The sequence below is a fragment of the Zosterops lateralis genome, assembly GCF_965231275.1.
Source record: "Zosterops lateralis genome assembly, chromosome: 1".
NCBI lineage: Eukaryota > Metazoa > Chordata > Aves > Passeriformes > Zosteropidae > Zosterops > Zosterops lateralis.
Genome location: NC_139762.1, coordinates 120,489,517 through 120,507,582, shown reverse-complemented (window position 1 = coordinate 120,507,582; position 18,066 = coordinate 120,489,517). Strand labels below are relative to the sequence as shown.

Genomic DNA, 18,066 nt, shown 5'->3' with positions numbered 1-18,066 from the left:
CCTGTTAAGATAGGCAGCATCTCCATGCAACACAAAGACTCTCTGGAAGAAACCATGACATCTCTTGGCAAGAATGAGGAAGGTGATCTGCTTGAGCTTCTGTCCACAATAAGAGTGTGTTGTGAAACAAACCTTTGAACTATATTTTACCATTTTATTATAAGGAAAGCAAGCCTTCAAAACAGAAAGTAGAGATTATTTTAATACTTTCTGAACACTTCAGATTTCAAGAATATATGTTTTCCTTTTTAATGGGGAAAATTATCTCAGAGTGCTTTGTTTTATTATGACCAATTTAGTCAGGTACTTTTTCTTGTAAGGTTCTTGGAAAATAAAAAACCTTAGTCAAGAAAAAAAGGTACAGAAAACATCTGAATTCAAGGGATTTCACTTTTAAAAGAATGCTAGTTATTACTATGGTTGTTCAAGTCACTAGATCACACCAGTCTGACAATGGAAAGCATGAGTTTTAAGAGATTGTGGAAATCTCTTCCCAATGATCTGAATCCAGAGAGACAGGCTAGTGCCATCATTCATCTGTTCTAGTCTCCCATGAGCAGGAGAGTTGCAGTGGCTAGCAGAGACCTTGACAGTGACCCCTGTCAAAGTGTATCTTTGCTGTCACTGACAAGTGTAGACTCATTACTGAGCCTCACTTTGGCCATGCGTTTTTGAGCTTCCCCTTTCCTGCTGGTCTAGACGAAGTCACTTGTCAAGACAAGGTAGGTGGCACAAGGTAACCAAGAAATGCTAAGTGCTAGAATAATAGTATTCCATTCCATGTAAAAAAAACCAGTCTCTTTGTTACCTACAAATACAACATTATAAGAATTTACACATTTTTAACTGCAGAAAAAAAGCCCAAGAAATCATCAGCTCATAAAATTAGCAATACTAATACATGCATACTTTTTGGTATAACTTACAGAGATGACAAGTCTGACCAAAATTTTGAAGTGAAGCAAAACAAATTAGAATGGGTTATATAGCAGGAAATAAAATTATGAAAAGGTCAATCTAAAAAGAGATACAGCACTTTAAAAATACAGAACACTGGACTTTTTATTAGCCTCCATCAAGCTAAAGATGTTGCCAGTCAGATCTAATACCCCTATTTACAGAACAGACATTTCTTAAATCACTGCAAACATTCTCACATTTCAGAATCTAGACCATCTATTATTACATATAGCAAAAAAGGCCAGACTTTAAGTCTTCATTACCAGAGCAAGTGAGCTTAAATGAATTACTGTTACTATTCTGTTTCATTTTTTATGACAGCAACGCTGCTGGACACTCTGAGACTAAAATAAGATGTTATTCTGAAGAGCTGGAGTAGGTCCTCATCTAGGGGAAGGTCAAGAAGAGTTGGTTCCTGTAGTCCAAATCAGGTTGCATTGATCTTGCTCAATGTTCTCCACCGGTCTTTCAACATGACACTTGTTCGGTTGTTAAAGTTACCATGGGCTAAAATTTTAGCCCAGTTACCCACTCCAAACTTCCTTATTCCCGATTTCAGCTCTGAGTCTTCTTTGTAAGTCCATCGCTAGGGCAAGAACATAGACAAATACCAGATACACGAGGAGAGAAAGGTATTAATGTAAGAACTTACAGCAAATATAAAAGCAAGTTTTCAAACAGCTCCTTGTTATTAGAGTACAGATGTCAGTGGGGGGTTTTCTTTTGAGCACCGTATCTTGAAACTAGAGGTAAATGATAAATTTGTAACTAAATGTGTAGAGCTTTATGGGGGGGTCCCAAAGGGGACCCGTGTTAATAAAGCCTTGTGTTAATTGGAGTAAATGGATTGGAAGTAAAAAATGTTTATAGAACATTACAAGAGCCATAAGAATTGTAAATGGCTGAATCTGAAGTCCTAAAATTTATAGCTTGGTGGAATAAAAAGAAGGCTGGTTTCCCAGAGTATGTATAAAACCTCCTATAAGTAACAGATCGCTTCCAACTATCAAATGGATAAATGGTGTTGGCTATAAAGCAGAAGGGAACATTAGGGAATCATGTTATGGCTCACCTTTACAACTGAAACCTTCAAAATTGTAAAGAACTGGGCAGAAAGGGAAATGTAGGTGCTAAGGAATAGCTACAACTTAAAGCCAAGTAGTAGATCTGGTAAGTGCAAGGAAACGTAAATTACAGGGGAACAAACATCACTGAACTCTGAAAATAATGAACCCAATGGAAATGTAAATCTTATGGCTGCTGTCATTACACAAATGCATACCCTGCTGCTTGTGCACAAGGGAGGATGAGCAGCAGGAACACCCAGCCATTATGACTGTCAGTGGCACAAGAACCCACATCCATGGAAATAGGAAGAAAAAATAAATCTGTTTCTTAATGATGTGGAATTCTTCTGGGATCTTTAAAAGATTCTGCTCTTGTAAGCATCGACAGTTCAGTCTCTGGCCAGGTAACAATTTTGAGTGCTATTCTGCATGGTTCCACCCTTCTGTTACATTTAAACTTCCAAAAGTTGCAGCAGGGCTCAGACATGAAAGACAGGGGAAGTTTCTGAGAGGGAAGGAGCTTAGATAACATTCAGCCTCAAAATTGTATCAGATCAAAACTATATCCTGCTTATTCTCCAAAAAGGGAAAATGTGACATCTACACAAAGTGCAAGCTGAGGTGTGTAAAACTTCACATCTCAAAGATGGATTTATTCCAGCTTAATGCAAGTATCAGGGTCTCCTTAGTAAACTTTGATCACTGACAAACCTCACTAAGCAGTGAAAGAATTAAAAGAAAGAGTAGTTCAACTGTATCTCTAAACAGTTAGGAACCTAAAAGTTCTCTAAAGTAGTTTATACTTTATCAAAAATACTTCCTTTTCCCAATTCTTCCTGCTCCACAGATCTTTTGCAACATTAGCAGTGAATAGCTTTCTTTTTTTCTACTATTATTAAAAGGCCAGAGATTCCATTGGAATCATGTAGTTCATCTCATTTAAGAGCATGCCAGAAAACTTTCCTAAATAAAATCTTTATTCAAGTAATACAGTTATGCTTGACCTACAACACCAGATAATTCAAATACTTTCATCAAAAGAGACAATCACAACCCTTGTTACTTGCAATGATTAATTATATTTGCTGTTAAAAGGGTTGTTTTTAGCTTGTTTTGATTTTTTAATTGCTTACATTGAGCTTTTTTAAAAAATAAATTTCCCTATATTGTATAAATGAGGGGCCTGCTTTACAGGTAAATCAGGGACTGACTAATTTTTCATTTTCTTTTCACTGAGGAACAGCACAGCACAGTGATTGCCCCCCGCCCCACTCACTAACAAGCCATCTGTCCCCTCTGGGACAGAATTTATGTAGATTCAGCTTTGCACTGTTACAACACTGGTTGAAAGCCTGGACATAATGCTGCACCACGCTTGAGCTCACATCAGCACAGTGCCTGGTCCACAGCGACGTGACATCTGGCCAGCTCTGAACACCAGCAGAGCAAGCTTGAGTTTGCCAGGCAGAATGTGAAGACTTTCCCTCACATATCTAAAGATCTTGTTATTCCTTAGAGTCAGTTCTGCTCTAGTAACCTGTCTTCCTTTATGCACTATGGGACTCCGCTCTGAGTTTTCTCCTTCAGCTTTAAATATATGGATTTTTTTTTTTCCATACAAGTCCGATTAAATTCTGAACCCTCAGATTTTCAGGTACATTGTTTAATTTAAATAAAGTATCATGCAGATTTTAGACAACTCAAAGAACTTGCCATAGACTTACTGAATATAAAATTGAATACAAACAATTCCCTAAATTCTGTGACACTTGCATCCCCTAATTTAGGAGTAAGAAAATACAGTATGTGTCCTTTCAATAGCACTGCAGATTGTTCTATGCAGCTAACTGAAAACACTGCAGTGAAAGGCTGAAAATGGGCACTGAACCATTGCAATGAAATGCCATTTACAAAACAAGAGCAAACAATGCCAACATTGAATGAGGGACTACATGGAAAAGGAAGTTCTAGAAGTCAACAGCTCTGACATTCATTGCATTCTTTCATGCAAGTGGACAATTTTATAACCCAGATGATTAAGCAGAAGAGCAGATTTATTGTTTAAAAGGCCAATTATCATTGCATTCTGTAAAACATTTATGAGGTTTCAGTGGTAGGGAGTAAGGCATAAATTTTACAGAGGGAGCAAATGCCTACAACTTTTCTAAGTGTTGAAAGAAACACAGCTCTGAATCTTAAGTTTCATTTAAGTTCTTTTCAATGCCAATGTCAGATGCAGTCCTCTACAGATTTAGTCTTTATATTCAATTAAGGTTGAACTATAACAACATAATTAAGCAAACAACTCCTATTTTTTTTGACAAGATGTGTCTGTAAGACCTAGACCTAGACACAGTGCTTGTAGGTGACCCCATAACAGACTAGCTCAGCATAAAAATATGTGAATACAAAGCTTTCATTAGCTCTGTGTTATTGTGGTCTAAATAGTTTAATTCTTAATATTGAAAACAAGCTTGGAAGTGTTAATGCTTACCAGTAACTGGCTAACAAGGTACTTATCAAAGTAGATGCTGGAATAAAGTAATATGTCTTTAAAGGCCAAAAGCAAATCCAGTAAGTGCTACTATTTTTTTTTTTTTTTAGTGCACTGGTGTTATCTGCAGCTTTAAAAGAGGTTGTGAGTTATTTAACTACTCCTGAGATTTGTGAGAAAGTAAAAACTTTTTATTGGGGCTCAAACTTCAAGGGTAGATGAGGCCTCATTAGGACTTCAACCAGTATGAAGACAGCATGTAATTGAAGATTTAACCAGCATTTCAACTTCAGTAAAATGCCTGAAGATATAGGAATAAGTACAACTCTCCTCTAGGGAAAAAAAAAAAAAAAAAAAAAGAAAAAACACCAAACCAAAAAACATAAGGATATTTGGTCTTCCCTGTTATATGAAACATGAAATATCAAAATGAACACCAGAAAAATGAAACAGCTCACATCAAAATGAATGTATGATGATAACTTGCACTATTACCTAAACAGAAGGACTCTGCATTGCTTCCTAAGAGATATTATGAAGAGGAATCCAACAATGGTAATATATTTATTTAATGTTAATTTCTTCAGTTATCATGATAAAATACTTATGAAGGAAAATTTGCTATAAACAAAAATTAGCTTGAAAGACTCCAACATCAAATCAACTTCAAATTGCATTCTATTAAGGCAAACACTTCTGCAATTCTAGCATTAGTGAACCCAGTAGGGTTATTTTAATGTAATTCAATTAAGTAGGCTTACCCATGAAGAGAACACAAAGGACCGTTTGAAGTGGAGCATTATAAGAAGACTACCATTTGGTTTATAAAAACTAGAGTAGTTTCCCAAGTAAAAAGGTTTTTACATCACATAAATGAAGGATTGAATTATAAATTTGCTAAATATTTAACCCTTCTATAAAGGAAAAATAAGTTGCCTCTGATAGTTGCTCAAAATTCTCACAGGCAAATGACATCCTGAATTCTTTAATCCAAAATGTGGAAAGAACTTTTATTTCTCCCTAAGCTTTGGTAATGGTGTATTTCAACAAATAAAAGGCTTGGAAGCATTAACAACAATATTTGAGACAGTAAAAATATGTTTTATTTCTGGTCTTTAAAAAGAAAAGAACTGTAACCATTTCAGGAACTGTAGCACTTTGAGTAATCTACAGAATCCTAAATCTAAGAACTAGATTTAAAATTAGATTAAATAAAGCTGGGAAAGAAATTCTGGGCATGCAGATTCATTTTATCTCCATTTAGAAGAGAGAATAGGTACAAACCTGTCTTCTTCGGCTGCATGCCAGAGAATCTCCATTTTTTCCCAGATTTTGCATGTTGTTAAGACCTAGAAGACAGTCAATATAAATCTAGAACAATGAGGAGTCAACATCAAGGCAGCAGTTTTGCATTTTTCCATTTACACATGATGAGAATGTACACTGTTTTGATGTGCTTTCAGAGATTGGGAAAATTTCATTGTTTGTTTACATATAAGTATACTTTTATATATGAATACAAATGAATCTTGTCATAGTCCAAGGGCTTCAAATAATAGGCTATTCAAAAAACCCTCCATATTTTCTATACAATAGACCTCACATAAGAATTATATTTTAAACCCTTAGGTAAAATTTGGTACATAATAATAAAACATTTTGGTAAAAACATTTTTACTATGTGCACTGCTCTCATTTTACATAGAGTGAGCGGGACGTAACAACCAATCAGAGCTACAATTCTTTGTGTAGAAATTCCTTCATTTCCAAGTACATGTATCAGATTTTAGCTGGGCAAGCATTCAATGCATCTTAATTTGTCCTTCCATGTCCATGTGCAGGAACTATATCATAATCTCTCTGTGGTAAGAGGGTGCTAATGGTCATTAAGAATTTACTCATAAGTATATTATCTGTGTTGTTAGGTTTTTAAGAAGTAATACCAGGAAAATGCACAAACATCCTGACTTTGTGCATTTTACAGTACAATTTGTTTTTCCAATCAGCTAACTTTTTTAGTTCCTTCCCAATCAAGCTCTCCAGCACAGAATTCAGAAAGAAATGAATTTCAGTACTCCTCTGGCAGCTTTCTTTTGCACAGAATACCATAAGTCTTGTAAACCAACCAAGCAAACCAGAAAACAGTGAATGATTTTGCAAAATTAACTGCTAGAGAATCTTAAAAGCCACTTCACAGCTTCCTAAATATGGCAATCACCAAACCTGCATTTGTGCAGAAACCACACACAACTTCGAGTGTTTTTATCCACCACAACCATTTCTGCATTAATCCAATCATATTGGATAGTAGTTAGAAATAAGTGTTTGACGTGACTGTTTTGAAAGTGTAAAAATCAACTAATACTCACTCTGAAAAACTCTGCTCTCTTTAGGTTTCTGTCCTGAAAGTTTCCTGTAAAGAACACAGATCTAAAGTAAAAATACAAAAAACTTGATGAAAAGTCTGTGGCAGAGCAACAACAACAAAATTTTTTACCTTACTGTGGGGTTTTTTATGTCTCCAGATGACTGAGTTGTGATATACTGTTCCTCTTTCACTAGTCTTAAAAAGAAAAGACAAAAAATTAATTTCCTAGGCAGCAACTTGCCATTTATATGATTCAACAATATTTAAATGAAAGAAAATACTAAAACTTCTACAGAAGCAGTGACATAAAATCCCTGCACCAATGCATTTGTCCTCTTAACCTTGCCTCCCTGTACCTGGAGGAGAAATACAGAATCTGCTTAGTTGGAAGGGACCCACAAGGATCACTGAGCACAGCTTTTAGTCCTGCACAGGCATCCCCAGGAGTCACACCATGTGCCTGACACCACTGTGAAAACACTTCTTGAACTGTCAGGTTTTGTGCAGTGACCACTTCCTTGGGTAGCCTGTTCCTAAGATATTTAAGTTGAAGATTTGAGACATTTTGCACTTCTATTTTTTCATTAGGAATTATTTCCGTAGGTTTTTTTGAATGAGTCTTTCATCATATCTCTCAGATGTGTCAGGAGATGCCCTTCTTAAAAAAAAAAAAAAAAAAAAATCTTATTACTTGTATTCCTCTATACTGTCTGCACCAGCCAATTTTATTAACTAAATGATGCCAAGTATTCCAAATACAAAAATGAAGACATACAGACTCTCTCCCAACTAAACACTGCAATGTATTCTCCCTGAAAAACAAGTGGTGATAAACCTAGAATATTAGCATTTTCCAAAATAATCATGTAATTGTTCCAAAGGTTTGCACTGTCAGAATCATGAAGCAACGTAACTATTTCCCTTCACACTAGTATCATTAAGGGGTCAGCTGTAAGAAAATTGTAACAGACTGATTCCATTTCCTTGTTCTTTTTCTTCATGAGATGATCTATAGCCTGCAATTAGAACTAAAAGGAGTTCAATCAAGCATTAAAAAAGCAAAGTCTTTTTTGTGCTTTTATTATTATAGACTGACAGCTGTTTAAACTGAAAATTGTGCAACCTCACACATAATTAAACTTAATGACAAGTTGTTTGATGTAAATGCCAAAAGTAACAACCACAGATGAGCACAAATTAAAAAAAAATACGGAATGTGCTTGTAGCTCATTTTCTGTTGGACAGCAGTTTGGAATTTAACGTCCCTCCTTCTACCTACTTTTTGGTTTACAAGTTTCATGTTACTGTCCAAGCATATCCCTTAGCAATATAATACTTAATACAAACCTTTGTTTTGATTCCAAATCGCTTTTGTCATTTTCATTGACTTCCACAGCTCTGTTTAGCAATGCTGTTGCTCCCAACCCTTGAGACACCACGTGTTTTGTGGCTTCCTGTGAGGAACAGAATTGATATCTCAAAATTAAAGCCAGGCAGTACCTAGGATGGGAGTTTGCACTAAGATTAATATGTATCCTTTTTATTAGAACTAGCAGTGCTTATTTGACAGACATTTCAGAGGTATTAACATTAAACTAAATAGTTTCTAAACAACTTTAGTATGTTAAGTTGAAATCCATAAAGATCTTTATCAACTAATAACTTGGAGAAATTTTAGTCATAATTGCAATTGATTTTTATGTTGACACAGAGATACAATGAATAGTTGCATGAGTGAACTTAATGTGTGAAGCAAATTGCAGAACTTAACTAAGACTGCAAATACTATCAATGTACTCCAAAGTCTGGATTTTATAAGTAGGTTAGAAACTAAAGCTGGAGGTGTCAAGTTTTTCTAGGTCTGTAGCACACGGCTGGACAAAGCATACATGTAACGTTTGCAAAAGACATCTCTAAGCAGACCTTAGGCTTGTAATACAACCTTCTTTGCACTGGCAAAAATTATTTCTAACATCCTGCTCAAACTTTTAGCCTTAAACTAAGGTTATTTCTCCTCTGTTGCTAAGAGAAGGAAGCAGTAATCCATTACTCCCTTTTAGAGTACCAAAAAGGGGCCTCCTACACGGAATAAAAATGAGAAGAACTTCTTAGCAGGGCCTGTAATGGTGGCAAAAGGGTTAACAGTTTTAAACTAAAAGAGGGTAGATTTGGACTAGATATAAGGAAGATTTTTTTTTTGTTGTTTATGATGAGAGTGGAAAAACATGGAACAGGCTGCCCAGTGAGGTGGTTGATGCCTGATCCCTGAAAACCTTGAAGGCCAGGTTGAATGGGGCTCTAAACAACCTGATCTAATTGCAGATGTCCCTGCTTATTGCAAAGGGGGTTGGACTAAAGTACTTTTAAAGGTTCCTTCCAATCCAAACTATGCTATGATTTTCTTCTAGTGTCAGATGTAGAAGTATAGAGAAGAGAAATTAACAGTTAAAGCTAGAGTATTCTTCTGCAGAGAAGACAGGTTACACCACTGGGAAACCTGTGTGCTGAACAGAAGTGAGAATTCTTCACAAAACTGTCTCCTGTATATGCCAGAATAACTCTGTTCAAAGTAAGATTTGCCATGTGGGTGCAGACAGTAGTACAAATGTGGAGGCAGTGAGGGCCTTAGACATGCCAGTATGGAGTTCTGGGCCTTCTCTGACACCTCCAAGCCTCCACTTCCTCTTAGACTCAAAGAAAGAGCCTTGAAAAATTAACTTGAAAACAAACTTGAAAACTGACAGTCAAGTGAAACCACTAAAAGGTATTCCTTGCATTATCCTTTGACTGTATTTAATAAGTTGTCTAGTCTCTCTGGTAAGAAAATGAAAAACACAGAGGAACTTCAGGATTGTTTATTTAAAATTTGCTTCTTATTACCTTTAGACGTCCGTGCTTTTGTAATTGAATAATTCAATATTCTTTTATATGAAGTAAACATAAGAGAAATTCTTTACAATCCTCCTGAAGATGAACTGAAGAAGGAATGTTGTTCTTGCCAATTTTAAATCATTTTTGAGCAAGTTAAGTAAGAGTTAAGACTGTTTTAAGGAACATTTGTATTTACAGGAAAAGAGCAATAATAGTTTTCTATCTCCTAACTCCTCTGACATTCCTAAAGCTTTTAGCCAAATTAACAGATCTTGATTTTTTATTTTTAGTATAAGTAGTCATGTAGGCTTAAATAAAACAAGCATTAAATATAAGGCTACATTTTTTAAGGAGTCCCATATCAGAACAACTTCTCTTAAACAGATCTTGTTTTAATTACGTTATTTTCCTAACTGTTTTTCTAATCAAAACAGTTGTGGGAAAAGCATTCATAGAAGATATCTTAGTCTCTTTCCTACTCACTTTCTTCAAGACATAGTAATTAAAACAAAAAGGCTAAATATAATGTAAAGGAAGGTAAAGTTTCCTTTTCATTTAATACAGTAACTGAATATTGCCTAAACAACTCCCTTGAAAGGATAAATCTATTTAATTATATCAGGTAACTTTTCCCAAAAGTTTTTAAAATACTTTCAACATACCTGTATTAAGAAGTTAGTTTCATTTTCTTTCATGGAAAGTTTAATGTAAGACTTGACTTTATTTATCAAAAGACTGTAACTGAAGCTTTGGAGAAGAGGAACATATGGATCCTTGGTTTTAATTACGGTTGCCAGCTTCACCCTTAAAGGCTAAGAAAAGCAGTTTTATTCAACACAAATCCTGCATTAAACTTGATATCTATGCTAAACAGAAAATACAGAAAGCTAAACATGATGATTATATAGTTTTCTGAATATCCCTTTACAACTTCATGCTGCAGTTTGAAAGGGTTCTAGAGTCAACTAGACATAATACCAGATATTAACTTTATGTGCTCAGTAAATGGTAAAGTTTAACTGATCAGAGATGCACATTTTAATTTTCTTTACAAAAACACTGAAAGCAGGGTTGTCAGTGGAGTAAAAACACACCCAGAAAAAGCCACCCACTACTCAGTTCTCTCTTCTCATTTGATGCCTCAAAAAGACTGCCATTGAAAGGGGTGTACAGTGTTCAGGAAAAGGATAACTTAGTACAGCAGCATTAAGGACACATCAATGCTGCTTAATCAGAAATTCACATTGTGTCTACCAATCCATCTGAATTTTAAAGAAGCCAATATAGCCAGAGAATTGTCTTCTGTGTATAGGCTGCATTTTTATTTATGAATTTGAGTACTATTACTACACTCTACACTTTCCAAACATCCAAATCCTCTGAATGGAAGTGTATCTGAAAAGTAAGTTACACACAGGCTACTAATTACATAGAACATGTGTCCTAGTATACCAGTTGAAGATATTGGTAGCATTTTTAACTTCTTTTCTTTTTGCCTGCAGTCCTTCTATAGCTCTTTTCTCCACCACAGCAAATGCAAGTGTGTGCACTAACTATTATATTAAAGAGATATGCACTCAAGCTTGCAACTTTCTGAATGATGCAGTCAACTTCAAACAAGGAGGTGGCCTGACACATATGTTGTCTTTTCCAGGAAGAGGCATAATGGCATTCAGTCTGTACTACAGAACCTAATGAGTTTTCCTTCCCTGGGATGCTTTGGTACATAGAACATTAACCAGAGGTGACAGGGTCCACTGCAATAGAAATCACCACACTGGCTGTTCAGAGTCAGCACTATCAAATTTCCAGAATTTGTAGTGTCATCTAACTCCTCATGTGAAGTGGGAGAGAGGATGAAGAATAACTGCTGCTAAAAGCATTTTAATCCCACAAATCATCCAGTATTTCTGTCAATCAATCAATCTCCTAGCCACAAATCTCCTTTTGTATTTTTAAGTGACATAGGTGTGAAAGTGACTGCATAGACAATAATGAGGTTGAAGTGCAGGTAGGTTTTAGTAGCTTTCCAAACCAACTCCCCTCTTTTGCCTCTGAAAATCAAGAGCTTTTAATGCAATTTAAGCAAGTTACTACCTTATCTGATTCAGAGTCTGTGAACAGCCTTTCGAGAGCTTCAGCAGCTTCCTTGAAATATCTGTTTTCCATAAGGACTGCTACAATCTACAGGAAATACAATTACAAGATATTATGAAATACTTTCCACCTGAGATTCAGAAAAAGCAAGAGAATTCACAATTCTACAGTTTTCTAAGACTCCCAAAACCTCAGAGGATTATATATTTAAAGGTTACTGACACTTACGCAATTCTAACAGTTAGTTTTGAAAAGTATTTCAATTGATAACTTTTCCAGATTGGCAGACTTTGAAACAAATTTGAACTGGTACAAACAGCAACCATATGAGATAGAAAAAGGTCCCCTGTACAGATCTATTTACTCTGTCCTAAAGCTGAAGATTCAGTTCAGTCTGCTAATAACCCAAGCTTTTTGTAAAAGGAGCTCTGTTTAAGCAGGATAGAATAGAATTTTTAAGGTTAGAAAAGAACTTTAAGGTCATCAAGTCCAACTATCAGCCTAGCACCCACCACCATATTAAACCATGTCCTCAAGTGCCAGCAGCCCCAGGTCCTTTCCTGCCAGGCAGCTTTCCAGCCACTCATTCCCAATGAGTAGGCAGCATCTGGAAGCATTATGAGTGAGTGACACAGACCTGAATTTGAATCAAGCGACGAATATCTTCATGAAGTTTTTCCAGTTTGTTTTCTTCCCTTTCAAGTAAAGTCCAGAAAGATAGAGCAGATTCCAAAGGTGAAATTCTTTGATCATTTTCAAACTTTAATCCTTAGAAGGGAAAAAAACAAAGCACTTGCAAAAATTAAAGGATAAAGTTAAATAGATTATATTATTTATATACAGTAAAGTAATATGTATTATACAATTTCAATTCCTTTTCCCTCATTTTTTAGGTGTGTTTAAGAAACCTGAAGCAACTGTCTTCTTTTCAGAGAGGTTGGTTCTTCCTAGCCTTGCTAATAACATTACTGTTGCATTTTCAGGTAGTGTTATGTCAACTAATCATTCTTCACTTAAAACACCACCTGCAATTAAGTATTTGGGCTGGCATTAATAATATATTAAACTTAGCATCAAATACCACACCATTTGATATTGATACTATTAATTTTGTAATATAATCACCATGCTAAGTTTCTTGGTTTTTTTTTCCTGAGTCTATCACTATTTCCATTTCTTACACCTTTTGTTGTATTTGAAGAGAGGGAAACTCAAACAGCTCTACATAGGACTGTCACTGAGGAAGCAGAAGCAACCTCCCACGCCAGTGCACTGCTGTGCCAACACCAAGTTTGTGCAAACTCCCAGCAAAGGATCAGCGACCATTTCTGGCAGAAATGTAGCCAAGCCAAATATTTATCCCCTCAACACTCTCAAGCAGTTTCCCAGTCTGGTCATTGCACACCTGCACAAGTGAGTGTGCCAATGTAACAGATGCAGGAGGAGCTGGCAGGTGCACAAATGGTTTTTCCCATGGCACTGCCAGCTTAATTCAAGATGTTCACTGAACTACAGCCTCACTTATGCCTTCATTTTACGGTATCAGCAGAATCTCTTTTAACTTACTCCTTTCATTAAGTATTTTTCAAACAGAAAGTAAACAATTTACACAATACTGAAGAGAGAAGGATTATTTTATACCTGCTACAATGTTAAACAATGAAATTTCAAACATATGTGCATATATACACAACTAAAACAAAAACACGTGTTTCTCTGATTATTGTTTCCATCAAGTAACATGACGTGTCATATTGTTTAATAGTGTAAAACCAAAGTATTTAGCTCTTAGAGAGCTGAGGCAGCCTACTCTGTGTGATCAGCAAAGATCAAATACTTTAATAACTAGAAAAAATAGGAAAGATACCATCTATTATCTTTCCATGTACACATGCAATCTCCCTCACCACACAGATCATTCTCTACTGATAAGATAAAAACACAGTGAAGTAATATTCTCAAGTGTTATAGACAATAATATAATTTAGAGCATTAGCACAAAAATTTCATAATCTGTATACTATTTTAAATAATTTGATGAACTACTCTAAATATTAGAATTTGATTCTCAAGCTAAACTAAATCAGGGTGACATAATACCAGATAAGCAACACAGGAAATTTAATTGTATAAAAAAAAGACTTTGTGACATCACTAGGCCAGAATACACTTTTTTCTTCCATGCTCATTCTTTCAAGACTGCTTCTGAAGTCTTTAAATTCCAAACAGGTTTATCAAATAGTGGAAAAAAAAAGTTAAAGTCTTCCAGAAACTCAAACAAAATGATCTTGGCTAAACCAACAAGTTACAAATACAGCCAAACAGAAGATATGGTAGTGAGTAAGAGCCCCAAGGACTTGCTGCCAGCAGAAAGTCTTACAGTCTTCTGTAGGAAACATAGGCAGTCATCCTTTTCATCCATATTCTTATTCCTGCTCTCTGTCTTATTTTAAACTCTAGAGTTAAATGTGCAGAAAGGAACACATATTCTGAGTTTTGAACTTGCAGGTATTGCTCACTTAGAGCTAGTCAGTCCTTTCCCATATATTTCTTTTGTTGGTACTACTCTGACAAAAGACCTGGTAATTTAAGAAGTATAAGGTCATTCAAGCTCCATGCAGCTAAGTCAGTCAGCACAAAGTAACACAAGTCCTGCAGACAGGACAGCTCAGTCAATGTGTAATAAAGATAGCGAAATTTATTCAATTTATTTGTATATAGATATAGCTATAGATAAAGGTATATATAGATATGCACAGTAAAGGCTATGTGAAAGTATATCTAATACACCTCTGTAGAAGTTCATGCAACTATTTTTAAATGAGCGAATAAAAGGACCTGAATATTTACCAAGGCTTTTTCCTTGTGCAATTCTTATCAAAAGCTGGCAGAGATATACTGTTTTCTTCTGATGTGGAGGTATTTGGGAGAGGCCATTAATAAGAGCTGGAAAAGAAGAGAAAAGTATCAGTCTTGCTCCAGCACTGCCACAGTGTGGCTAGACATACACTAGACACTGTGATCAGATTTCACTAAATGTCTACTTCCTTAAGAAACCAATGAAGCACACTTAATTAGTATTCTTCCATGCTAAAACAACTTAAATAGTATTTAAGAGCTTGACCAGAAGAAGATATCCTTTTCTGAAGAAAAAGCAGAATTAATCACAGGCTTATATTCATCCAATTTGAAGACCATAGTATTGAATTTAGGGTTTTTATTTTTTTTTTTTTTGGTAAGTAGGTTACTACAAAAGACAGGTGTCTGCTTCAAAGAATACTTCCAGGGAATGCCCACAATCCAGGAGCCACAACACTTACAGGTTGCTATAGCAACTTACAGAATTAAAGCAGTGAAAGTGACATGGAAAGCTTGCTCAGAAATGTAAATTTACAAGGGAAACCCTCCTTGCACGGCTGGAAGGTCACAAGGATTTAAAATGGGAGTTATCACGAGTTTATTCCCATCACACAGGTTACTGTGAATTTCTTATGCTAATGTGCTGGATATAGTAATTCATCTTCACAGCATAATACAGAACCATTCAAAATGCAAAGTGAATCACAGAATAGCTGGGGTTCGAAGGAGCCACTGGGTGTCACCCGGAACCACAGCCTTCCTACCCTTCTGCACTTGCTTCAGTTTGAATTGACTTTCCTGTTCACAGCCAATCATTATTTCTGTAGGGTCTCCCTTTGGCACATGCAAGAGTAATGGTTCTGTGTTTCTATGGAAAAACCACATCCACTTTTCTATTACAATCTTAAGACTATGCTTAGCTTTTCCCAAAGACTTTTACAATACTGACTTTATAATCTTAGAGTGCCAAACTCTTTCCTCTGTTACTGAACAGAGTAGGAACAGGTTCAAAATTTGCTATTATTTCTTATTACCATATGACCTTGAATTCTGTACAATTTAATTAATCGTTTCTACTAATACACTTGGTCTTCCCAGTGTTTCTCAGGAGATATTTTCAATCTGCTTTTGCATTGACAGTGTCTCTGCTTCCCACCTTCACAAAACTTCAGTACGGTTCTCCTGCTGAGTTGCAGTCCAAAGGCCACACATCCAGAAGCAACATAAAAAATTTAATCTAGCAGTCCCCTATTCAAAGTACATTATTAAGTTATCATTATTTTTCTTACCTCTTACCATATCCCGTATCAATCTACTTAGCAATCATTCTACATGCCATTCTTTGCAGAAGTTTAAACAAGTCATACTACCACATTTCACTTGGGTCAAAAACATACACAGACAAAAAATCCCTTTAAAAAAAGCTCTAACCTGGTATCCTCAGGAAAACTGCTTCTTACAGAATAAAACATAAACCCATCGAATTTACCTGAGACTTAGACATTTACTTGTAATTGTCAACCACTCTCACTCTAAAGTTTATTTCTCATTTTAAATATGTTTTGCCATACAAAATCCAGTCACCAGACTTCATTTCATCCCATCTCTGATTGCCAGACTACAGTTCTATGAAATATTTTGGCAGTGCTGTATTGCCGCCGTGTGCGGGGGCTGCCGACACCCCCCAGGCCTCCAGAGTCTCCCCGGTGGCCAGGGCACCTCCCGAGGCTCCGAAAGAGCCGAGCACCGCCCCCGGCGCTGCTGACCACGCCGGCCGATGGGTTACAGTGCTTTAGCGCTGGCACCGCCCGGCGTGTTGGAGATAGCTCCCCTCAGGCCCGCGGGACTCGCTGTGGGAGAGCCCCGAACCGCCGCTCCCTCCTCACCCTGCGCAACGTCCCTCCACCGCCAGAACTCCGCCCCGCTCTGCTCCGCCAAGTGCCGGCACAGGCAGGAGCAGGCGAACTCCAGCATCCACTCCGCGGCTACGGCCTCCACGGCCGGCGGCGGGGCCGGGCTGACGGAGGAGCTGACGGGGCTGCTGTCGCTGCTGTCCCCGCCGTGCGCCGCTCCCGGCGCGGCCGCCGTCGCCATTTTCAAACCGCGCGCCAACGGCTGCCGGCCCTGACTTTCGCCGCGTCGCAGCCAATCAGACCGGTTTCCTCGCCCAGCCTCGCTCTGCAACCAATCAGCGCGGCCGGCTCTCGGCATGTGTGATCCGAAGGGCTTCTCTAAGCGTGTCTTCATGTGGGTGCTGGAGAGAGGAGCCTGCGGGAGGGAGGGAGGAAGGGAGGGAGGGAGGGAGGGAGGGAGGAAGGAAGGAAGGAAGGAAGGAAGGAAGGAAGGAAGGAAGGAAGGAAGGAAGGAAGGAAGGAAGGAAGGAAGGAAGGAAGGAAGGAAGGGAGGGAGGGAGGGAGGGAGGGAGGAAGGAAGGGACCAGAGCCTAGAAAAGCTGAAAAGCGGGAGCTTCGACTTGGCAAGGAAGCCCAGGACGGAGTGTGGAGAGGGACGGCATTAGCTGGAGTGTGTCTGTCTGAGGAGGCAACCGTTTGTACATGTTAAAGTGTAAAACCCAGGGAGGAAGAAGGTAGTCTGTGAAGAGCTGAATTTAAGGAAAGTGCTGAAGGGCGGAACAGTTTTCCTCTCAGGGATGTGATGGAGGGTCAAGCAATGTTCTGGTAGATCTGGTGAAAGGCTTTAATTTGAGCTTTATTTCACTCTGGGAAGGAACAGTGTGGTATCAGAGAGCAGGAGTTTTCAGCCGATGGGCCTTTAACCTCCTTCCACTCCTGTCCACTAAATTGCACCTACAGCAATCTTACTGTGGCATTAATAAATTGAGGTCAAAGAGACAAGAAAACATATAATTTAACTTAAAAGAATCTTCTATTTGAACAGCTGTATTAATAGAGTGCAAACCTTAGGTTTGCACTTTGAAAGATTGTGACAAATTCTTGCTGCTGATAATCTGAGGAATCAAAATTCTTAGTGTTTGACATGAGCCAGGTGGACATAAAAAATGAGATTATTATGCAATAATGTTTAATTGAGCAGGCATTTTACGAGTTTTGTAGTAGAAACTGACAGGAAGGTGGACCAGAGCTTGAAGTTACCATGATGAACAACAGCAGGACCAGGTTGCTGAGTGTAAGCTCTGCTCAGTCCTAACAAAATCATCTCTGTTATCATCCCTGTGATCAGCACAAATCCAAACACTGCTCCTCACCAAGCCACTGTGAAGAAAATTAACCCTTGTCCCACCAAAACTGGTGCAGCACCCAGCCGTGAGTGTCCTTGAGGGGCCCATAATATGTGGACAAATGGATTTCAGACACTGCCAATCTCTTGCC

At 37.5% G+C, this 18,066-nt stretch overlaps 1 protein-coding gene across 1 annotated transcript; it reads right to left on the bottom strand.

The window, feature by feature from the left end:
• Positions 1-335: 335 nt before the first annotated feature.
• On the bottom strand, positions 336-16,963 carry TERF1 (telomeric repeat binding factor 1; the record flags this gene model as incomplete). Its single annotated transcript, XM_083859276.1, has 10 exons — positions 336-1,546; positions 5,806-5,870; positions 6,891-6,934; positions 7,019-7,084; positions 8,237-8,343; positions 10,423-10,572; positions 11,858-11,944; positions 12,495-12,625; positions 14,708-14,803; positions 16,603-16,963. 10 exons carry the CDS (start codon positions 16,961-16,963, stop codon positions 1,388-1,390), a joined length of 1,266 nt encoding a protein of 421 aa, XP_083715402.1. The 3' UTR covers positions 336-1,387.
• Between the last annotated feature and the right edge of the window lie 1,103 nt (positions 16,964-18,066).